General features: G+C 45.7%; 2 protein-coding genes across 2 annotated transcripts in view; one reads left to right on the forward strand and one right to left on the reverse strand.

Annotated features, from left to right (window-relative positions):
• LOC134984315 (zinc finger protein 605-like) overlaps positions 1 to 6569 on the reverse strand; it is a 124251-nt gene extending 117682 nt beyond the window's left edge. The window contains exon 1 of the mRNA XM_063949928.1: positions 6499 to 6569. The gene's annotated coding sequence lies outside the window, so the exon portion shown is untranslated. The remainder of the gene's footprint in view (positions 1 to 6498) is intronic.
• Positions 6570 to 6809: 240 nt separating this feature from the next.
• LOC134984310 (uncharacterized) overlaps positions 6810 to 24878 on the forward strand; it is a 280342-nt gene continuing 262273 nt past the window's right edge. The window contains exons 1-5 of the mRNA XM_063949923.1: positions 6810 to 6885; positions 8884 to 8915; positions 10439 to 10517; positions 10637 to 10734; positions 10892 to 11531. Of these exons, the coding sequence (XP_063805993.1) occupies positions 10484 to 10517; positions 10637 to 10734; positions 10892 to 11531 (772 nt within the window). The 5' untranslated portion in view covers positions 6810 to 6885; positions 8884 to 8915; positions 10439 to 10483. The remainder of the gene's footprint in view (positions 6886 to 8883; positions 8916 to 10438; positions 10518 to 10636; positions 10735 to 10891; positions 11532 to 24878) is intronic.

The raw sequence follows: 24878 nt of genomic DNA on the forward strand, positions 1-24878 counted from the left end.
AGTGATATGCAAATCATCTTTTATTACAATAAACATATATTGAATACTTTTCTGCCATTCTGGCTGTAACTTTGCATTATCGTAGTCGACACTGGAGTCAGACTCCGTGTCGATATCAGTGTCTATTATTTTGGATAGTGAGCATTGAGAGACTCTGAAGGTCTCTGCGACATAGGGACAGACATGGGTAGATTCCCTGTCTGTTCTCTAATCTTTTGTGCAATAAATTCACCTTAGCACTTAATTACACATATCCAAACAGGTGTCGGCGTTGTCGACGGAGACACCCTCTCACACACACATATTTGCTCCATCTCCTCCTTATGGGAGCCTCTTACCTCAGACATGTCGACACACACGTACCGACACACCGCACACTCAGGGAATGCTCATCTGAAGACAATTCCCCCATAAGGCCCTTTGGAGAGACAGAGAGAGAGTATGCCAGCACACACCCCAGCGCTATTAACCCAGGAATAACACAGTAACTTAATGTTAACCCAGTAGCTGCTGTTTATATTGATTTTTGCGCCTAATTATGTGCCCCCCCTCTCTTTTTACCCTCTTCTACCGTGTAACTGCAGGGGAGAGACTGGGGAGCTTCCTCTCAGCGGTGCTGTGGAGAAAAAACATGGCGCTGGTGAGTGCTGAGGAAGAAGCCCCGCCCCCTCGACGGCGGGCTTCTGTCCCGCTTTCATGTACAATTTTGGCGGGGGCTCATGCATATATACAGTGCCCAACTGTATATTATGCAAACTTTTGCCAAAGAGGTCTCTAATTGCTGCCCAGGGCGCCCCCCCCCGCGCCCTGCACCCTTGCAGTGACCGGAGTATGTGGGTGTAGTGTGGGAGCAATGGCGCACAGCTGCAGTTCTGTGCGCTACCTCATATGAAGACTGGAGTCTTCTGCCGCCGATTTCGAAGTCTTCTTGCTTCTTTCACCCTGCTTCTGTCTTCCGGCTCTGCGAGGGGGGCGGCGGCGCGGCTCCGGGATCGGACGACAAAGGGTGAGATCCTGTGTACGATCCCTCTGGAGCTAATGGTGTCCAGTAGCCTAAGAAGCAGGACCTATCTTCAGTGAGTAGGTATGCTTCTCTCCCCTCAGTCCCACGATGCAGGGAGTCTGTTGCCAGCAAATCTCTCTGAAAATAAAAAACCTAACAAAATACTTTCTTATAGCAAGCTCACTAAGTAGCACCCAGCTCGTCCGGGCACAGATTCAAACTGAGGTCTGGAGGAGGGACATAGAGGGAGGAGCCAGAGCACACCAGAATCTAAATTCTTTCTTAAAGTGCCCATGTCTCCTGCGGAGCCCGTCTATTCCCCATGGTCCTTACGGAGTCCCCAGCATCCACTAGGACGTTAGAGAAAAGATGAGGTCCAAGGACAGAACCTTGGGGGACACCTACAGTTAGTGGAAGTGAGGGGGAGGTGGAGTCATGAGACGAGACAGAGAAGGACTGGTCAGAGAGGTAGGACAGCCAGGAGAGGGCAGTATCACGCAGACCAATGTAGTGAAGGATTTGCAGTAGGAGGGTGGTCCACAGTGTCAAAAGCAGCAGAGAGATCAAGAAGAATAAGTAGAGAGTAGGATTTAGCAGCATGGAGGTCATTGCAGACTTTTGTAAGGGCAGTTTCAGTGGAGTGGACGGAACTCAGACTGGAATGGGTCAAGCAGTGAGTGTGAGGAACGAAAGGAAGTAAATATTATAACACAGGCCGCTCCCCCTGTAGAGTAGGATGCCACAGGCCGTTCCTCCCGTCAATTATGACAACACAGTCCACTCCCCCTGTGTATTATGACAACACAGGATGCTACCCCTGTATATTATGACAGCACAGGCTGCTTCCCCTGTATACTATGACAGCACAGGATGCTACCCCTGTATATTATGACAACACAGGCCGCTCACCCTGTATATTATGACAGCACAGGATGCTACCCCTGTATATTATGACAACACAGGCCGCTTACCCTGTATATTATGACAACACAGGCCGCTCCTCCTGTATATTATGACAACACAGGCTGCTCCCCTTGTATACTATGACAACACAGGATGCTACCCAGTGGTTGAAGTGGGGCGGTATACAGCGGTATGGTATACCGCCACTTCTTCCACTGACCCGGAAATGAAAGCGCAGCAGGAGGCGAGGGAAATGGCCATCCTGCTGCACATGTTGCTCCCGTCCCTGCTCGGCGGCTGTGTAGAGTGCCGTGCTAGCTCACCGCCGCCGCCAGGACAAATGAGTCAGGTTATGTTCCCCTGCTGTCACCCTCTCTCCCTGTCGTTACTGTCACTCTCTCCCTGCTGTCACTCTCTTTCTCTCTGCTGTCACTGTCGTCACTCTCTCTCCCTGTCGTCACTCTCTCTCCCTATCGTCACTCTTGCTGTCCCTGCTGTCACAATTTCAGCTCATTCAGTACAATGTGAATTTCGGCTTGTACCGTGTGCTATAAGGTGAAAGGGGCACCAGTACTAGATAATATAAGGGGTTCTACTACACTAGACATGCTCCCTTTTAAGTGACCACGCCCCCTTTTCTGGAGCGCGAGCGCGCGCATGATTGAGTCCTTGACTTTTGCATACCCCCATTTAAAAATTTCCACTTCGACCACTGATGCTACCCCTGTATATTATGACAACACAGGCCGCTCCTCTTGTATATTACGGCAACACAGGACACTGCCCCTATATACTATGACAGCACAGGATGTTACCCCTGTATATTATGACAACACAGGCTGCTCCCCCTGTATACTATGACAGCACAGGACGCTCCCCCTGTATATTATGACAACATAGGACACTCCTTCTGTATACTATGACAGCACAGGATGTTACACCTGTATACTATGACAACACAGGATGCTACCCCTGTATATTATGACAACACAGGACACTTCCCCTGTATACTATGACAGCACAGGACGCTCCCCCTGTATATTATGACAACACAGGCCGCTCCTCCTGTATACTATGACAGCACAGGCCGCTCCCCCCTGTATATTATGACAACACAGGCCGCTCCCCCTGTATATTATGACAACCCAGGCCGCTACCCCTGTATATTATGACAACACAGGTCGCTCCCCCTGTATACTATGACAGCACTGGATGCTACCCCTGTATATTATGACAACACAGGCCACTCCCCCTGTAAACTATGACAGCACAGGATGCTACCCCTGTACACTATGACAACACAGGCCACTCCCCCTGTATTCTATGACAGCACAGGATGCTACCCCTGTACACTATGACAACACAGGCCACTCCCCCTGTATACTATGACAGCACAGGATGCTACCCCTGTATACTATGACAGCAAAGGAAGCTACCCCTGTATATTATGACAACACAGGTCGCTCCCCCTGTGTATTATGACAACAAAGGCCACTCCCCCTGTATACTATGACAGCACAGGATGCTACCCCTGTATATTATGACAACACAGGCCGCTTCCCCTGTATACTATGACAGCACAGGATGCTACTCCTGTATATTATGACAACACAGGCCGCTCCCCCTGTATATAATGACAGCACAGGATACACCTGTATACTATGACAGCAAAGAAAGCTACCCTTGTATATTATGACAACACAGGCCGCTCCCCTTGTATATAATGATAACACAGGATGCTACCCCTGTATATTATGACAGTACAGGACTCTACCCCTGTATATTATGACAACACAGGCCGCTCCCCCTGTATATAATGATAACACAGGACGCTCCTCCTGTATACTATGACAGCACAGGATGCTACCCCTGTATATTATGACAACACAGGCCGCTCACCCTGTATATTATGACAGCACAGGATGCTACCCCTGTATATTATGACAATACAGGCCGCTTACCCTGTATATTATGACAACACAGGCGCTCCTCCTGTATATTATGACAACACAGGCTGCTCCCCTTGTATACTATGACAACACAGGATGCTACCCAGTGGTTGAAGTGGGGCGGTATACAGCGGTATGGTATACCGCCACTTCTTCCACTGACCCGGAAATGAAAGTGCAGCAGGAGGCGAGGGAAATGGCCATCCTGCTGCACATGTTGCTCCCGTCCCTGCTCGGCGGTCGGCGGTTGTGTAGAGTGCCGTGCTAGCTCACCGCCGCCGCCAGGACAAATGAGTCAGGTTATGTTCCCCTGCTGTCACCCTCTCTCCCTGTCGTTACTGTCACTCTCTCCCTGCTGTCACTCTCTTTCTCTCTGCTGTCACTGTCGTCACTCTCTCTCCCTGTCGTCACTCTCTCTCCCTATCGTCACTCTTGCTGTCCCTGCTGTCACAATTTCAGCTCATTCAGTACAATGTGAATTTCAGCTCGTACCGTGTGCTATAAGGTGAAAGGGGCACCAGTACTAGATAATATAAGGGGTTCTACTACACTAGACATGCTCCCTTTTAAGTGACCACGCCCCCTTTTCTGGAGCGCGAGCGAGCGCATGATTGAGTCCTTGACTTTTGCATACCCCCATTTAAAAATTTCCACTTCGACCACTGATGCTACCCCTGCATATTATGACAACACAGGCCGCTCCTCTTGTATATTACGGCAACACAGGACACTCCCCCTGTATACTATGACAGCACAGGATGTTACCCCTGTATATTATGACAACACAGGCTGCTCCCCCTGTATACTATGACAGCACAGGACGCTCCCCCTGTATATTATGACAACATAGGACACTCCTTCTGTATACTATGACAGCACAGGATGTTACACCTGTATACTATGACAACACAGGATGCTACCCCTGTATATTATGACAACACAGGACACTTCCCCTGTATACTATGACAGCACAGGACGCTCCCCCTGTATATTATGACAACACAGGCCGCTCCTCCTGTATACTATGACAGCACAGGCCGCTCCCCCTGTATATTATGACAACACAGGCCGCTCCCCCTGTATATTATGACAACCCAGGCCGCTACCCCTGTATATTATGACAACACAGGTCGCTCCCCCTGTATACTATGACAGCACTGGATGCTACCCCTGTATATTATGACAACACAGGCCACTCCCCCTGTATACTATGACAGCACAGGATGCTACCCCTGTACACTATGACAACACAGGCCACTCCCCCTGTATACTATGACAGCACAGGATGCTACCCCTGTATACTATGACAGCAAAGGAAGCTACCCCTGTACATTATGACAACACAGGTCGCTCCCCCTGTGTATTATGACAACAAAGGCCACTCCCCCTGTATACTATGACAGCACAGGATGCTACCCCTGTATATTATGACAACACAGGCCGCTCCCCCTGTATACTATGACAGCACAGGATGCTACTCCTGTATATTATGACAACACAGGCCGCTCCCCCTGTATATAATGACAGCACAGGATACTACACCTGTATACTATGACAGCAAAGAAAGCTACCCTAGTATATTATGACAACACAGGCCGCTCCCCTTGTATATAATGATAACACAGGATGCTACCCCTGTATATTATGACAGTACAGGACGCTACCCCTGTATATTATGACAACACAGGCCGCTCCCCCTGTATATAATGATAACACAGGACGCTCCTCCTGTATTACTATGACAGCACAGGATGCTACCCCTGTATATTATGACAACACAGGCCACCCCTTCTGTATAGAAAGACAATACATGCCGCTCACCCTATATAATAATAGTAACAAGACACCACAGGCACCTCCACCTGTATAAAAGGGCAACACAGGTCGCTCCCCCTGTAGAGTAGGACAACACATAGCGCTCCCCTGTATAGTACAATGCCATTATATGTATAGAATTACGGTAACGGCGGGGTCTGCGCCACCTGTATTACAGTAACGGCGGGGTCTGCTCCACCTGTATTACGGTAACGGCGGGGTCTGCGCCACCTGTATTACGGTAACGGCGGGGTCTGCTCCACCTGCATTACGGTAACGACGGGGCCTGCGCCACCTGTATTACGGTAACGGCGGGGTCTGCGCCACCTGTATTGCGGTAACGGCGGGGTCTGCGCCACCTGTATTACGGTAACGGCGGGGCCTGCACCACCTGTATTACGGTAACGGCGGGCTCTGCGCCACCTGTATTACGGTAACGGCGGGGTCTGCGCCACCTGTATTATGGTAACGGCCGGGTTTGCGCCACCTGTATTACAGTAACGGCGGGGTCTGTGCCACCTGCATTACAGTAACGGCGGGGTCTGCGCCACCTGTATTACAGTAACGGCGGGATATGCGCCACCTGTATTACGGTAACGGCGGGGTCTGCGCCACCTGTATTAGGGTAACGGCGGGGTCTGCGCCACCTGTATTACGGTAATAGGACACTAGAGTGTCAGCCACCTGTACAGGGATAATGCAGCACCAGAGGCTGCTCCAGCTGCACTATAACAAGGCACCAGAGGCTGCTCCCCCTGTAGTACAGAACCTGACACCAGAGCTGCTCAGCCTATAGAATAATAATAATAATAATAATAATATCATTACCTGCTGCCAGACACAGCAATGGCTGCTCTCTGCTCCTGCTGCCTTGTGGGAATGATAGAAGGAAGGAGGAGCTCAGACCAGGGGAAAATGGCCGCCGCTCCTGACGTCACTACACGGCCAGGGAACCTATTGCTGCTGCCGGACTGGTCTACAAGAAAATGGCCGCCGGCCTACTGCACTGAGGACATGTATAGTAATAATCGTTACAGAGGGCAGGGCTGTGGGCGGGGTGAAGGAGGGGAGGGGCCAGTAACCAGTAAGCAGCCTGTGCCAATCATGCCCTACTTCCGGACTGTGCGTTCCACCTTACTTCCGGACTTTGCGTTCCACATACAGGAAGTGAATTTTCATCGACTGTTGCAGCCTCCCAGTGTCCGTGGAGATCAGGTAATGGCGTCTTACTATACAGGGGGAGTAGCCTGTGGTGTCCTGTTGTTATTATTATTATACAGGTGGAGCAGCCTGTGGTGTCCTGTTATTATTATTATACAGGGGGAGCAGCCTGTGATGTCCTGTTATTATTATTATACAGGGGGAGCAGCTTGTGGTGTCCTGTTATTATTACTATACAGGGTGAGCAGCCTGTGGTGTCCTGATATTATTATTATTATTATTATTATTATACAGGGTGAGTAGCCTGTGGTGTCCTGTTATTATTACTATACATGGGGAGCAGCCTGTGTTGTCATGTTGTTATTATTATACAGGGGTAGCAGCCTATGGTGTCCTGTTGTTATTATTATACAGAGGGAGCGGCCTGTGGTGTCCTGTTGTTGTTGTTGTTATTATTATACAGAGGGAGCAGCCTGTGGTGTCCTGTTATTGTTATTATACAGGGGGAGCAGCCTGTGGTGTCCTGTTGTTGTTGTTGTTGTTATTATTATACAGGGAGAGCGGCCAGTGGTGTCCTGTTATTATTATTATACAGGGGGAGCGGCCTATGGTGTCCTGTTGTTGTTATTATTATTATTATTATACAGAGGGAGCGGCCTGTGGTGTCCTGTTGTTATTAGTGTTTTACAGGGGGAGCAGGTTTTTGTGTACGGTTGTTATTATTATACAGGAACAGCAGCTTGTGGTGTCCTGGTATTATTATTATACATTGGGAGTGGTGGTGATGTCCTACAATACTGGAGGAATGGCCTGAGGCGTCCTGCTTTTAAAGACATCCGTTATTATTTTTATACTGGGGTGCAGCCTTTAGTGTCGTTATTATTATTATTGTTATTATTGTTATTATTAATTTTATTATATGTAATTGTGGGGATTGAAAATACTGCTCAGTATGAAGCAAATGTATATCACACACCTGGGAGCGTCACAGTGACATCACTTATATCTATCGTAATAATACCGGGACATGACTGGGGAGGTGAGGGGATCTGGGAGCGTCACAGTGACATCACTTATATCTATAGTACTAATACAGGGACATGACTGGGGAGGTGAGGGGATCTGGGAGCGTCACAGTGACATCACTTATGTCTATAGTAATAATACAGGGACATGACTGGGGAGGTGAGGGGATCTGGGAGTGTCACAGTGACATCACTTATATCTATAGTTATAATACAGGAACATGACTGGGGAGGAGAGGGGATCTGGGAGTGTAACAGTGACATCACTTATATCTCTAGTAATAATACAGGAACATGACTGGGGAGGTGACGGTATCTGAGATCGTCACAGTGACGTCACATATCTATAGTAATAATACAGGGACATGACTGAGGAGGTGAGGGGATCTAGGAATGTCACAGTGACATCACTTATATATATAGTAATAATACAGAGACATGACTGGGGAGGTGAGGGGATCTGGGAATGTCACAGTAACATCACATATCTGTAGTAATAATACAGGGCCATGACTGGGGAGGTGAGGGGAACTGGGAGACGTCACTTATATTTATAGTAATAATACAGGGACATGACTGGCGAGGTGAGGGGAACTGGGAGACGTCACTTATATCTATAGTAATAATACAGGGACATGACTGGTGAGGTGAGGGGAACTGGGAGTGTCACAGTGACGTCACTTATATCCATAGTAATAATACAGGGACATGACTGGCGAGGTGAGGGGACCTTGGAGTGTCACAGTGACGTCACTTATATCTATAGTAATAATACAGGGACATGACTGGTGAGGGGAACTGGGAGCGTCACAGTGACATCACATATCTATAGTAATGTAACCCCTCTTTTACCTGGGGGTACAGTGTATATGTGCAATGTGCCTCCACCCAAGCTATTTAGAGCCCAATACTCTAATCGCTTAAGAAATACCCTACCCCTGTAGTGGTCGCCTATAACATTAGTATGTGATGTAGCCAGATAGGACTATGCACATTTACCTATCGTACCTTTCCTTTGTGATTTCAGGCTCTTCCACAGATACGGAGACAGTTCCACCGGTAAGTATACTAGTTTTAATATGTAAGAAGTTATAGGCCACCTTAAACAGTTATTTCAGCCTTTTTCTCTCCCCTTAGTCAGCCAACCAACAAAACCGCCGCTACACTGGAAGCTTCTCCACGATCTCCGTTACGCACTGCGCGCTTACCAGAGTCCCCTCACCTTCAGCAGGCACAGAATAATAACATGCATAAACACACTATACATTATTGGATCACTAGAAAGATCCAAGTTATTATCACATATATGGTATACATCAGTTGGCAGCATCTCTATTACCTTATAGATCTACACATTCATTAATTGATTTGCCCCCTCATAGTGTCCCAAGGCCTTCAAATTACTAGAGTACTACAGTAATAATACAGGGACATGACTGGGGAGGTGAGGGGATCTGGGAGCGTCACAATAACGTCACTTCTATCTATAGTAATAATACAGGGACAAGACTGGGGAGGTGAGGGGATCTGGGAGCGTCACAGTGACATCACTTATATCTATAGTAATAATACAGGGACATGACTGGGGAGGTGAGGAGATCTGGGACTGTCACAGTGACATCACTTATATCTATAGTAATAATACAGGGACATGACTGGGAGGTGATAGGATCTGGGAATGTCACAGTGACATCACATATCTATAGTAATAATACAGGGACATTACTGGCGAGGTGAGGGGATCTGGGAGCGTCACAATAACGTCACTTCTATCTATAGTAATAATACAGGAACATGACTGGGGTCTGAGGAGACTTGGGAGTACAGTAGCACCGGGGGATGTGTCTGGGTGATGACTGGAGAGGTGACTGCTGGGAATGGGGCATTATACAGTAACACCGGGGGATGTGTCTGGGTGATGACTGGTGAGGTGACTGCTGGGAATGGGGCATTATACAGTAACATCAGGGGATGTATCTGGGTGGTGACTGGAGAGGTGACTGCCGGGAATGGGGTTATTATACAGTAACACCGGGGGACATGTCTGGGTGATAACTGGAGAGGTGACTGCTGGGAATGGGGCATTATACAGTAACACCAGGGGATGTGTCTGGGTGATGACTGGAGAGGTGACTGCTGGGAATGGGGCATTATACAGTAACACCAGGGGACGTGTCTGGGTGATGACTGGAGAGGTGACTGCTGGGAATGGGACATTATACAGTAACACCGGGGGATGTGTCTGGGTGATGATTGGAGAGGTGACTGCTGGGAATGGGGCATTATACAGTAACACCGGGGGGGGGGGGTGTCTGGGTGATGACTGGAGAGGTGACTGCTGGGAATGGGGCATTATACAGTAACACCGGGGAATGTGGTCTGGGTGATGATCGGAGAGGTGACTGCTGGGAATGGGGCATTATACAGTAACACCTGGGGGTGTGTCTGGGTGATGACTGGAGAGGTGACTGCTGGGAATGAGACATTATACAGTAACACCAGGGGACGTGTCTGTGTGATAACTATCACTGTATGTGTCAGGTGTCTATTAGGTGTCAGGATGTCACTATGTCTCCATGCAGGAGGGGGAGTATATAGAGGAGCACAGGGGTCTGTACAAGGACGTGATGATGGAGAATCACCGGCCCCTCACATCACTGGGTAAGAGGAGACTGTCATGTATTGTACATGGGAGAGCAGGTATGGGGGCCCCCTATTTACACACATCATCTGATAATCACATATATACACTGTACTCAGTCACTGTGTGTCTCCTACAGATGGACCCAGTAACAGAGATACCCCAGAGAGATGTCCCCGTCCTCTGTATTCCCAGGACTGTACAGAGGAGAATCACAGGATCCCACAGGAGGATCAGGTAGGTGGGATTTAGGGTCTCATCCAATACACCAAAGTGATTGTCACTATATGATGTTCAGAGAAGCTGTGTGCATATAATACATTAATATTATACTGTTTCACCTCAATTTAATCAAACAATATGCAAATGCCATTGTATTTTTTGGGTTATTTAGGTAGAACGTCTTTCTTGTATAAAGGCAGAAGATATAGAGGGAGAAGAAGAGACCTATGTGATTGATATGAAATCAGAAGATATAGAGGGAGAAGAAGAGACGTATGTGACTGATATGAAGACAGAAGATATAGAGGGAGAAGAAGAGACGTATGTGACTGATATAAAGGCAGAAGATCTAGAGGGAGAAGAAGAGACGTATGTGACTGATATGAAGGCAGAAGATATAGAGGGAGAAGAAGAGACGTATGTGACTGATATAAAGGAAGAAGATATAGAGGGAGAAGAAGAGACGTATGTGACTGATATGAAGGCAGAAGATATAGAGGGAGAAGAAGAGACGTATGTGACTGATATAAAGGAAGAAGATATAGAGGGAGAAGAAGAGACGTATGTGACTGATATGAAGGCAGAAGATATAGAGGGAGAAGAAGAGACGTATGTGACTGATATGAAGACAGAAGATATAGAGGGAGAAGAAGAGACGTATGTGACTGATATGAAGGCAGAAGATACAGAGGGAGAAGAAGAGACGTATGTGACTGATATGAAGGCAGAAGATACAGGGGGAGAAGAGGAGACGTATGTGAGGGGTGATCAGCAGTGTAAGGAGGAGGAGATCCCTACAGATATCAGCACAGGTGAGTAATAAACACTTATTACAGAAGTCACATATTCTCATTGCTCAGTCACTACAGCAATCTTTTATTCTACACCCTCCTCCGCCATCAGCCCTGTTCTCAGTTGGGTATTTATAACACAAGGTTATCCATGACAAACATCACATGAAGAGAGTTATTACAAACATCACTATAGTGTTATTAAAAGTAACAAGCAGAAGTTTATATTTAGGGATCATATATAAGTAGTATTGTGTTTTTTTGTGGAGCGTCTAATTTGTATGGGATCTAAATTTCTCAGTTTAGCAACCTTTTATTAAATAACCTTCATTTTGTTAGATGATGCAGGTATTAAATAATTCCTTGTATATAGTACACCTATTTGGCCATTTGTGGTCAGGTTTACTATATCTTTACATTTAGCGAGGTGTAGTCGTGGTGTAAAGGACAGAGTGTGATTCCTGATTAGTTAAAAAAACAAATACCAAATACTGAGCAACATCACCAAACAGGTAATTTCAACTTTAAACTTGTCATTTATTTTGTACTGTCTGGACATGGCTACTAATAACAGATGCACAGACATAATTCTTAAAGCTATGTGTGCAAATGCTAGGAGCTTAGGAGACAAAATTCCAGAGCTAATTGTGATAATAACCAGGGATAACCTGGATATTGTGGCAATTACAGAGTCATGGTGCAATGAGAATCATGACTGGGCCATAGCTATACCAGGATACAATTTATTTAGGAAGGATAGAATGGTCAGTATAGGAGGAAGGGTAGCAATGTATGTGGGGGAAAAAGCATAAATGCTACTTCAATTAATACAAAACATTGAAGACAAATCTGAGGCCCTTTGGGTCACCACAGAAACCGTGGAAAAGGACATTATTCGCATTGGGGTGATCTGTAGACCACCTGGCCAGGGGCAGGATTTGGACAGGAATCTATTGTTGGACATCACTAAAATGGCTTTAAAGGGAGAAGTCATAATCATGGGAGACTTTAATTTAACTGATGTAAATTGGGAGGGGTCTTTTGCAAGTTCAGCTACAAGTGGCAAATTTCTATATTCCTTACAGGGAGCATCTCTCAATAAACAGCAGATATTTCCCTTCTGCATAGAAGAGCGGTCGGGAAAGAAAGAAGTAAACCTCCTTTCTCTTTCATCCACTAGGGGACACTGGAGTCTTATACAGTAGGGATGTGAAGCTTGCAACCGGAGGTGTGGCACAATCTAAAAATTAGCATTGTCTGCACAGCCGGCTCCTCCCCCTTCACATCCCTCAGTTTGAAAAATTGTGCCAAGGAGGTACAAGCACAAGAAGGAAGCTCCTGCTCCATTTCAGTACTGAGACTGAGTTACCCTAATGTAAAGGGGGACGAAAGTCTTCAGAATAGAGAGACAATGATCCCTACTAAAGGGGATCTGCATCTCTCCTCAGAAAATCCGGAGCACAGAGTCAGCAGTGAGTACTGGTTGTAAAGGGGCCCTAGTTACACTTACGGTAACCATAGCTTCTTCATGGATCCAGGAGGCAGTTTGACAGACATCCTCCCGCGGACCGCACACATTGCTGCTACCTTCTGGCTCTAAGCCCTGGGACTCAGCAGCGCAGCTTCCCCGCCGCCCCCCTCCTTCCGCTGGCGCTGGGACAGAACAAACGGTCTAAAACACTCCCTGGCCGGCTATACACTCCCGCTTCATGTCAGCTCCCCCGCCCGCCCCTCCTTCCTCTACAGACGGAGGGCTGAGGGAGACACAGCGCGGCTGTCAGCGGCAGCGTATACCGCCGCCTCTTAAACACACAGCGGGGTGCTTGAAAAGAGCATCCCCTCCCGCCGCCCGCTGAAACGACATATCTCTCGCGGCTAGCAGCCGCAGCTTCCCCTGCACTCACCGGGACCCGGGCTATATCCCCCACACGCTTCCTCCCGCCTTCGGCGCTAGTACGAGGGCTTCTCATACGCTGCTGCCTTATAACTTAAGCCCTGGTAGGCTAGCAGCGCAGCTCCTCCGCCGCTCCCCTTCTTTTATAGAGAGTAGAGGCTATTCCATTTGGGGGTTAGATGATGTTTGATGAGTTAGACAAGTGGATTTCGCAGGCAACTGCAGTGACATCCACCTTTCTACCTACTTCTTACTCGAGCACCACGTCACACGTTAGAGGAGGTTGCTCGGGACCAGTGTTTAAATTCATTGGATCGCTGTCGTACCGAGCCAGAAGAGGTTTTGGAGCAACAGACTCGTGGAACCAGAGGTAGAGGTCGTTCATAGTCGACACCAGAAAAGCAGGACAGACCTGCTGACAAACCCGTGGCATGACGGTTTCCCTGCTCACCTGGGGTCCCCCTTGGGGGGCGCAGAGTTGGAAGGTTTTCGGGACGCCTGGGCCAAAACATCACCAGACGTCTGGGTCAACAAGATATTTCCCAGGGTTACAGGATAATTACAAGAGCGTCCGCACAGTCCATTTATTTGCAGCGCGAGGGCCTAGGTGCCCGTTGTGAGCAGGAGTGTTTACAGGAGGCAAATTCAAAGACTCCTGCATACAAAGGGTTAAGTCACCAGTCCCAGATCCTCAATGAGGAAGTGGATTTTATTCAAAACTTTTGGTAGTGCAAAATACCTTCATATCCCGATTTGGACCCCTCACCAAGCTTACTTAAGATTTGCACCGGTGTGGGATCACTACCGAATCAGGGCCCTGCCATTCGGTCTATCATCAGCCCCAAGAATCTTTATAAAGATCATAGCAATAGTGGTGACAGGATTGAGACAGGGGTCATGATCATACCTTATCTAGACGATCTACCGATCAAGGCCTCATCTCAGAAACAGCTGATAGAGGATGCTCAGACATCTCATCAATTTCTCATTCAACATGGGTGGATTGTGAACTTCCAGAAATCCAACTTCATGCCAACTCAACGGATTAATTTCCTCGGTCTCATCTTGGACACGATACAATTAAGAGTATTCCTACCAGAGAACTAGATCCAGGACCCACAGAGGTTAGTGGCTCAGGTACTAAGAACACAGATGGGTTCTCTACACCTCTGTGCTACTTCTCGAGAAGAGGGTGGCGTCATTCGCAGCTCTCCGGTACGGAGGACTTCATTCCTGACCATTCCAGATGAAACTCATTGCTCAGGGAGCAGGTTCGCACTGGCTTCTACATTGAAGAATCCAGCTTCCACCACGCATACGAACCTACTTGATTTGGTGGTCGTTGCACAAGAATCTCGCAGCAGGCAAGAGATTCGGCATTTGGGATTGGAGGATCCTGACAACGGATGCCAGTCTCAGAGGTTGGGGTGCCGTCCTAGTGGTACAAATTCCTACCGGTTTGCAGATTCAAGATGGAATAAATCCAGTCAGTTATTGTGGGTTTAGAACATGGAGGGGTCATGGTATCCATGGACATAAAGGATGGACGTTACAGGAGAGCAGCCTACCCATAAACATTCTCCAACTGAGAGCAGTTTACAATGCGCTTCTCTTAGCCGCAGACCTAGTCATGGGTCAACACTTAAAGATACAGTCGGACAATGTCACGATGACGGCTTACATAAACCATCAAGGAGGAACAAAGAGCAGGATGGCGTTAAAAGAAGCCACAAAGATCTTGTTGTGGGCAGAAAGGTGAAACATCATCCTCTCGGCAGTGTTCATTCCATGTGTGGAAAACTGGGAAGCATATTATCTCGGCCGCCAGGGCATGCATCCGGGAGAGTGGTGCCTACATCCACGGATTTTCGACATGGTGGTGAGGAGATGGGGTCTACCTCAAGTCAATCTAATGGCGTCTTGGCAAAACTATCAGCTGCCCAGATATGTGTCCAGGACAAAAGATCCAGCAGCAGAAGGAGTGGACGCATTAACACTTCCTTGGTGTTACAGGAGGGTTTACATTTTTCCACCTTTCCCACTCATACCCAGGGTTCTGAAACGGTTGAAACGAGAACGAGTGTGGGCATTTCTAATCGCACTAGATTAGCCCCGCGGGAGTTGGTACTCAGACCTGCGAGGGTTACTAGTGGAAGATCCTTGGCGGTTACCTCAGAGGGAGGACCTGCTATCTCAGGGACTGTTCCAACACCCAGACCTGCACAGGCTGCATTTAACGGCGTGGCTATTGAAACCCGGATCTTAAGAAACAGAGGGATACCAAGAACGGCCATTCCTACGATGTTTGCCGCTAGGAAGCCTGTCACAGCCATGCACTACTACAGGATTTGGAAGTGGTACATGGACTGGTGTCAAGAACGTGGGTGGAATTCGACGAACTTCCACTTATCCAGACTTCTACTTTTCCTTCAGGCCGGTCTAGATGTAGGACTGAGTCTGGGCTCTCTGAAGGTTCAAATTTTGTCTCTCTCCATCCTATTTCAACAAGCAGTTAGCATGCTTGTCAGGGGTTCAAACCTTTTTACAGGGAGTTCTGAGGATACAACCCCCTTTTCGTCCTACCACTGCACCATGGGACTTAAATTTGGTGTTGGAATTTTTGAGATCTCCAACTTTTGAGCCGTTAGCAAGAACAGACCTGAAATATCTCTTTTGGAAGGTCACGTTATTGCTTGCCTTGGTTTCGGCCAGACGGGTTTCTGAGTTGGGAGCCTTATCGTGTAAGAGTCCTTCGAATGTTTCATGAGGACAGGGCAGAACTCCGTACAAGAGCAGGTTTCCTTCCTAAGGTTGGTTTCGGGATTTCACGTAAATCAGCCAATTGTGGTCCCATCTTTTCAGGGTCTCGCAGATGGGGAAGTGTCCTTGGATGTTGTCCGAACTTTACGGGTATACGTACAAGTTACGTCTTCCTTCAGAAAGTCGGACCATTGTTTGTTCTTTATGATGGGCCAAAGAAGGGCTGGCCAGCATCTAAGCAGCCTTTGTCTAGATGGATTCGACTTACCATTCGGCAAGCTTATATTTCCTGTGGCAAACAGGTTCCGGTTCAGACGGGTGCTCATACCACCAGATCAGTGGGTGCCTCATGGGCGGCTGCCAGAGGTGTTTCCACTACTCAACTTTGCAGAGCGGCGACGTGGTCCTCAGCCCACACGTTCGCGAAATTTTACAAGTTTGATACCTTTGCGTCCGGAGACTCGTTAAGTTCGGACGTTTAGTTTTGCAGGCCACCGATAGCACTCCCTCCCTGGGGGAAACTTTGGGACGTCCCCTACTGTACAGGACTCCAGTGTCCCCTAGTTGATGAAAGAGAAAAAAGGATTTTGGTACTTACCGATAAATCCATTTCTCTGAATCCTCTAGTGGACACTGGACTGTTTGATATGTTGTACGGTTCGGTTCCTTGCCATGTGCTATAGTATCATGTCCTGTTCTCTCGCTCAAATTTTCTAAACTGAGGGATATATAGAAAACTATAGGTCTGTAAGACAATACAGATACTATAGGTCTGTAAGACAATACAGAAGAAACTATAGGTCAGTAAAACAATACAGAAGAAATTATAGGTCAGGAAGACATTACAGAAGAAAACTATAGGTCAGTAAGACAATACAGAAGAAACTATAGGTCAGCAAGACTACAGTAAGCCACTATATATCAGTAAGACAATACAATAAGAAACTATAGATCAGTAAGACAATACAGAAGAAACTTTAAGTCAATAAGACAATACAGAAGGAAACTATAGGTCAGTAAGACAATACAGTAGGAAGCTATAGGTCAGTAAGACAATACAGTAGGAAACTATAGGTCAGTAAGACAATACAGTAGGAAATTATAGGTCCGTAAGACAACACAGAAGGAAACTATAGGTCAGTAAGACAGTAGGAAACTATAGGTCAGTAAGACAGTAATACAGTAGGAAACTATAGGTCAGTAAGACAATATAGAAGGAGACTATAGGTCAGTAAGACAATGCAGAAGGCAACTTGGTCAGTAAGACAATACAGTAAGAAACTATAGGTCAGTAAGACCATACAGAAGGAAACTATAGGCCAGTAAGACAATACAGTAGGAAACTGTAGGTCAGTAAGACAATACAGTAAGAAACTATAGATCAGTAAGACAATACAGTAGGAAACTAGGTCAGTAAGACAATACAGAAGAAACTATAGGTCAGTAAGACAATACAGTAGGAAACTATAGGTTAGTGAGAATACAGTAAGAAACTATAGGTCAGTAAGACAATATGGAAGGAAACTATAGGTCAGTAAAACAATACTGTAGGAAACTATAGGTCAGTAAGACAATACAGAAGGTAACTATAGGTCAGTAAGACAATACAGAAGGAAACTATAGGTCAGTAAGACAATACAGAAGGTTACTAGGTCAGTAAGACAATACAGAAGGAAAGTATAGGTCTGTAAAACAATACAGAAGAAACTATAGGTCAGTAAATCAGTACAGAAGAAAGTAGGTCAGTAAAACAATACAGAAGAAACTATAGGTTAGTAAGACAATACAGAAGTAAACTATAGGTCAGTAAGACAATACAGTAAGCCACTATATGTCAATAAGACAAAACAGTAAGAAACTATAGGTCAGTAAGACCTTACAGAAGGAAACTATAGGCCAGTAAGACAATACAGTAGGAAACTGTAGGTCAGTAAGACAATACAGTAAGAAACTATAGATCAGTAAGACAATACAGTAGGAAACTAGGTTAGTAAGACAATACACTAGGAAACTATGGGTCAGTAAGACAATACAGTAAGAAACTATAGGTCAGTAAGACAATATGGAAGGAAACTATAGGTCAGTAAGACATTACAGTAGAAAACTATAGGTCAGTAAGACAATACAGTAGGAAACTATAGGTCAGTTAGACAATACAGTAGGAAACTATAGGTTAGTGAGAATACAGTAACTATAGGTCAGTAAGACAATATGGAAGGACACTATAGGTCAGTAAGACAATACAGCAGGAAACTATAAGTCAGTAAAACAATACTGTAGGAAACTATAGGTCAGTAAGACAATACAGTAGGAAACTATAGGTTAGTGAGAATACAGTAACTATAAGTCAGTAAAACAATACAGTAGGAAACCATAGGTCAGTAAGACAATAAAGAAGGAAACTATAGGTCAGTAAGACAATATGGAAGGAAACTATAGGTCAGTAAGACAATACTGTAGGAAACTATAAGTCAGTAAGACAATACAGAAGGAAACTATATGTCAGTAAGACAATGCAGTGAGAATAGTGGGGATGGCAGTAGTGAATGAAAGGAAGGAGGAGTAGGGGGTAGGGAAAGAGCAGCCGGCAAGGGTATAACATGGGTATTAAAAAAGTTTTTACCAAAACACTAAGTAATAACGATTATGGGTCACCGTTGCTGCATAAAGAGAATGATGTCCCTAGCACAGGGGGAAATACTGATCTTAATTGTATGTATGTAAATGCCAGAAGCCTTACAGGCAAATAGGGTGAACTAGAAATCCTTGCAGCAAGCAAACAGTATGATACTATAGGCATTACTGAAACTTGATGGGATGAATCTCATGATTGGACAGTCAATCTAGAGGGTTATACGCTGCTCAGGAGAGACAGACTAAATAAACGGGGTGGAGGGGTATGTCTTTATGTAAAGCCGTTATTAAAACCTCATATACGGGAAGATATTCAAGAGGGGACTGTAAATACTATTGAGACGTTATGGGTAGAAATTGCATGCGGGGGTAAAGCAATAAAGTTATTGGGGTTATGCCTGGTATTAATGTGTCTGATGAGGAATTGTTACTGAAGCAAATTGAAAGAGCAGCAGGAGTAGGAGACATAGTAGTGATGGGAGACTTTAACTATCCAGAGATAAATTGGAAAATCCATTCATGTGATACTGCTAGGGGCAGTATGTTTTTAAATACACTAAATGATATCTACTTCATTCAATTAATCGAGGAACCAACTGGTACAATGCAGTCTTATACTTGGTATTAGCAAACAATGGGGAAATGGTATCAAATATTATAGTAGGGGAGCCGATAGGAAACAGCGACCACGATATGGTCTCATTCAATATCAGCGTTCATAAGCAGTCCTATACTGGCTCAAGGATTGTAACAAAATATGCAAAAAAGAAATAAGAGCGGCTAAAGTAGAAACTGAAAAACTAGCAGCAAAGGAAAGCAAAGCAAATCCCAAAATAGTTTTTTTTAAATATATCAACAGCAAGAGATTAAAGAAGGAGAGTATATTGCCTTTAAAAGACAAGTTGGGAGTCTTATGCAAAAATGATAATGACATAGCGGACACACTAAATTAGTTTTTTTCAACAGTATTTACAAGAGAGGACCAAATGCAGGGACTAACACACAGGGGTTTATTTACTAAGATTCGTAATTTCCGAAAAAAGGTCAAAGTTCAATCACGAATGACATCGACAGTGTAAAACTGCAACTTTTTGAATGGATTACGACTAATTTACTAAACTGTCGTATTCGTGTTTTTCTTTGCTTCCGATGTCGATGTCATTCGTGTTTTTTTACCTAATTTAACGGCAGTGATTAGCAAAACACTGCCGGTTTTTTTTACAATCAATCTCGGCCGGATTTGTGTGATCCGTGCTGGGTTTTTTTTTTTTTTTTTTAAAGTAAACAATGTAATTTTTTTAAAAAAAATGCGTGGGGTCCCCCCTCCTAAGCATAACCAGCCTCGGGCTCTTTGAGCCGATCCTGGTTGCAGAAATATGTGGAAAAAAATGACAGGGGTTCCCCCATATTTAAGCAACCAGCATCGGGCTCTGCGCCTGGTCCTGGTCCCAAAAATACGGGGGACAAAAAGAGTAGGGGTCCCCCGTATTTTTAAAACCAGCACCGGGCTCCACTAGCTGGACAGATAATGCCACAGCCGGGGGTCACTTTTATATAGTGCCCTGCGGCCGTGGCATCAAAAATCCAACTAGTCACCCCTGGCCGGGGTACCCTGGGGGAGTGGGGACCCCCTCAATCAAGGGGTCCCCCCCCCAGCCACCCAAGGGCCAGGGGTGAAGCTCGAGGCTGTCCCCCCCCATCCAATGGGCTGCGGATGGGAGGGCTGATAGCCTTTGTTGTAAAATAAAAGATATTGTTTTTAGTAGCAGTACTACAAGTCCCAGCAAGCCTCCCCCGCATGCTGGTACTTGGAGAACCACAAGTACCAGCATGCGGCGGAAAAACTGGCCCGCTGGTACCTGTAGTACTATTACTAAAAAAATACCCAAAAAAACACAAGACACACACACCGTGAAAGTATAATTTTATTAAATACATACACACATACATACATACTTACCTTAAGTTCCCACGCAGGTCGGTCCTCTTGTCCAGTAGAATCCAAGGGGTACCTGTTGAAAAAATTATACTCACGAGATCCAGTGGTCCAGGCTCCTCGGCAAATCCAGGGTTAATCCACGTACTTGAATAAAATAAAAAACGCTGTCACGACCACGAACTGAAAGGTGACCCATGTTTGCACATGGGTCACCTTGCCCCGAATGCCAGAAACCCACTTTGCCTTCTGGCTAAGTGGGTTTCTTCAGCCAATCAGGGAGTGCCACGTTGTAGCACTCTCCTGATCAGCTGTGTGCTCCTGTCTTCACTGACAGGCAGCACACGGCAGTGTTACAATGTAGCGCCTATGCGCTACATTGTAACCAATGATGGGAACTTTCTGCCCTGCGGTTGACCTAAAGTGACGTCACCGCTCAGCAGAAAGTTCCCATCATTGGTTACAATGTAGCGCATAGGCGCTACATTGTAACACTGCCGCGTGCTGCCTGTCAGTGAAGACAGGAGCACACAGCTGATCAGGAGAGTGCTACAACGTGGCACTCCCTGATTGGCTGAAGAAACCCACTTAGCCAGAAGGCAAAGTGGGTTTCTGGCATTCGGGGCAAGGTGACCCATGTGCAAACATGGGTCACCTTTCAGTTCGTGGTCGTGACAGCGTTTTTTTATTTTATTCAAGTACGTGGATTAACCCTGGATTTGCCGAGGAGCCTGGACCACTGGATCTCGTGAGTATAATTTTTTCAACAGGTACCCCTTGGATTCTACTGGACAAGAGGACCGACCTGCGTGGGAACTTAAGGTAAGTATGTATGTATGTATGTGTGTATGTAATAAAATTATACTTTCACGGTGTGTGTGTCTTGTGTTTTTTTGGGTATTTTTTTAGTAATAGTACTGCAGGTACCAGCGGGCCAGTTTTTCCGCCGCATGCTGGTACTTGTGGTTCTCCAAGTACCAGCATGCGGGGGAGGCTTGCTGGGACTTGTAGTACTGCTACTAAAAACAATATCTTTTATTTTTCAACAAAGGCTATCAGCCCTCCCATCCGCAGCCCATTGGATGGGGGGGGACAGCCTCGGGCTTCACCCCTGGCCCTTGGGTGGCTGGGGGGGGGGGACCCCTTGATTGAAGGGGTCCCCACTCCCCCAGGGTACCCCGGCCAGGGGTGACTAGTTGGATTTTTGATGCCACGGCCGCAGGGCGCAGTATAAAAGTGACCCCCGGCTGTGGCATTATCTGTCCAGCTAGTGGAGCCCGGTGCTGGTTTTAAAAATACGGGGGACCCCTACTCTTTTTGTCCCCCGTATTTTTGGGACCAGGACCAGGCGCAGAGCCCGATGCTGGTTGCTTAAATATGGGGGAACCCCTGTCATTTTTTCCCCCATATTTCTGCAACCAGGATCGGCTCAAAGAGCCCGAGGCTGGTTATGCTTAGGAGGGGGGACCCCACGCAATTTTTTTTAACAACAAAAAACACTTTCCCACCCCTTCCCATTGATATACATGCACGGATCTCATGGATCCCTGCATGCATCTCAAATCACGAATAAAAAAAGCAGGTCTGTTTTTTTTTAGGACTTTTTTGCGAATTGTAATTTTTCACGGCAGTGTTTTGTGTTTTTTTGCTTAGTAAATGACCGAGATTCGTATCTAAACAGGCGTAATTTGACCGATGGTGTATTCATTCGTAATTTTTTACCTGAACTAGCAAAAAATTACGAATGCCCTCATCACTGCCGTGATTAGTGTTTAGTAAATGACCGAGATTGACCGAGATGACACTTTGATGAAAAAACGGCATCTCGGTCAAAATCGGGAGCTTAGTAAATATACCCCACAGTCTCAATAAAGAGAATGTCCCACTGGTGCTTAACTGGCATGGTCAGATTTCATGCAACTGCGCCGTCCCACCCTGTCCCCCCGTTTTTGACGAGGAGATCCGTTCTGCAGATGTGCATAATATAATGTTTAAATATTTAAAAAAATACTATTTCAACGTGATTAAATAAGATAAATAAATAAAAAAATACAATGTTTTAACGCTTTTGAAGGGAAAAATCGTCCGTTAAGTGGTTTTAAGTGAGGAGGTAGTCTGTGACCGATTAAAATTTTTAAAGATTAATAAGTCACCGGGTCCCGATGGAATTCACCCTAGGGTTCTTATGGAGCTTCACTCTGAACTTGCAAGACCGCTATTTTTGATCTTTAAAGATTCAGTTATATCGGGTATGGTACCCAAAGACTGGCGTATAGCGGAAGTAGTGTCAGTATCTAAAAAGGGAAGTAAAGCTTAACCGGGTAATTATAGACCAGTTAGTCTTACATCTATAGTGGGGAAAGTATTGGAAGATATTCTGAGGGATAGTATTAGGAAGTTCAGTAAGGTCATTAAAAGGAATCAACATGGATTTGTGAAGGACAGATCATATCAAACCAACTTACTTGGCTTTTATGAAACCGTAAGTGCAAACCTTGATCAGGGTAAGGAGGTGGATGTAATCTTTTTAGACTTTGCCAAAGCGTTCGATACTGTACCACACATGCGACTTATCTATAAGGTACAAGGAATAGGGCTAGGGAGCACAATATGCACTTGGGTCAGAAATTGGTTAGATAATAGTTAGCAGTACGTTGTGGTTAATGAATCATTTTCAAATTGGACTGAAGTGCCAAGTGGTGTGCCGCAAGGGTCTGTACTAGGACCACTATTGTTCAACATTTTCATTAACGACCTAACAGTAGGTCTAGGGAACATGGTGTCAATTTTTGCAGACGATACCAAAAAGACTTAGGTGTTCACATAGATAGCAAACTAAGCAGCAGTACCCAAAGTCGGATTGCAGCAAAGAAAGCTAATAAGATATTAGCATGCATAAAACGAGGAATTGATGCAAGGGACGAGAGTGTTATACTCCCATTATATAAATCACTAGTGAGGCCACATCTTGAATACTGTGTACAATTTTGGGCACCATACTACAAAAAGGATATCCTGGAGTTAGAAAAGGTTCAGAGGCGGGCGAACAAACTAATTAAGGGCATGGAGATGCTGGAATATGAGGAAAGGCTTGCTAGGCATGTTTATACTGGAAAAGAGGAGACTAAGGGGACATGATCAACATTTGCAAATATATAAGGGAACAATACACAGAGCTTGCATGGGACCTGTTTATGGTAAGATCAGCACAGATGACACGTGGACACTCAGGTTAGAGGAGAGGAGACTCCGCACAAAGCGGGGAAACTGTTTTTTCACAGTAAGGACAATATGTGTTTGTAATTCCCTGCCTGAGAGAGTTGTAATGGCGGACTCAGTCAACACCTTTAAGAATGGGTTGGATAAATTCCTAATGGATAAGGATATCAAGGGTTATGGTGCGTAGTCACGCACTATAGTTATTAAAAAAAAGGAATAAACACAACGGCTGACAACCGCATCAGACAGAATTTAGTCCAAAAAATAGGATTTTGGTACTTACCATGTAAATCCTTTTCTTTGAATCCATAGGGGTCACTGGAGTACTTTTAGGGATATGGACGGTCGATAGCAGGGAGAGACGCATTTAAATATTCAAATATCCAACCTTCCTCCACCCTCCATACTCTCAAGTGCCTCAGTGTTTTTGTGCTGAGATGAACAGGAGCGAAAGAGAGGATGAACAATGGACAGTTACAACATTATAAAATAACGGTCAACTGGAAAGTTGACACCTAACATAACGGACAACTGAAAAGTTGACACCTAACATAACGGTCAACTGGAAAGTTGACCCGACAACCGATAATCACCGTAAGCTTCCAACAAGTTGGTGAGAATGTGTTACCATAAGATATACTGAACCTACCACAAGACAGGTGAAACTGCTCTGGGTGGGCGTCCAGTGCCCCCTATGGATTCAAAGAAAAAGATTTACCTGGTAAGTACCAAAATCCTATTTTCTTTTTCATCCACTAGGGGTCACTGGACTACTCTTGGGACGTACCAAAGTTTCCCCCTTGGGCGGGAGAGCTGGTTGTCACCTGTAATATTAGACAGCCAAAGCTAGATGCTGATGCCGCAAAGGTATTAAACTTGTAAAAGCGCACAAACGTCTGCCGTGACAACTATGTTGACCACCTGC

This window comes from Pseudophryne corroboree (genome assembly GCF_028390025.1).
Source record: "Pseudophryne corroboree isolate aPseCor3 chromosome 3 unlocalized genomic scaffold, aPseCor3.hap2 SUPER_3_unloc_49, whole genome shotgun sequence".
In the NCBI taxonomy this organism is placed as follows: Eukaryota; Metazoa; Chordata; class Amphibia; order Anura; family Myobatrachidae; genus Pseudophryne; species Pseudophryne corroboree.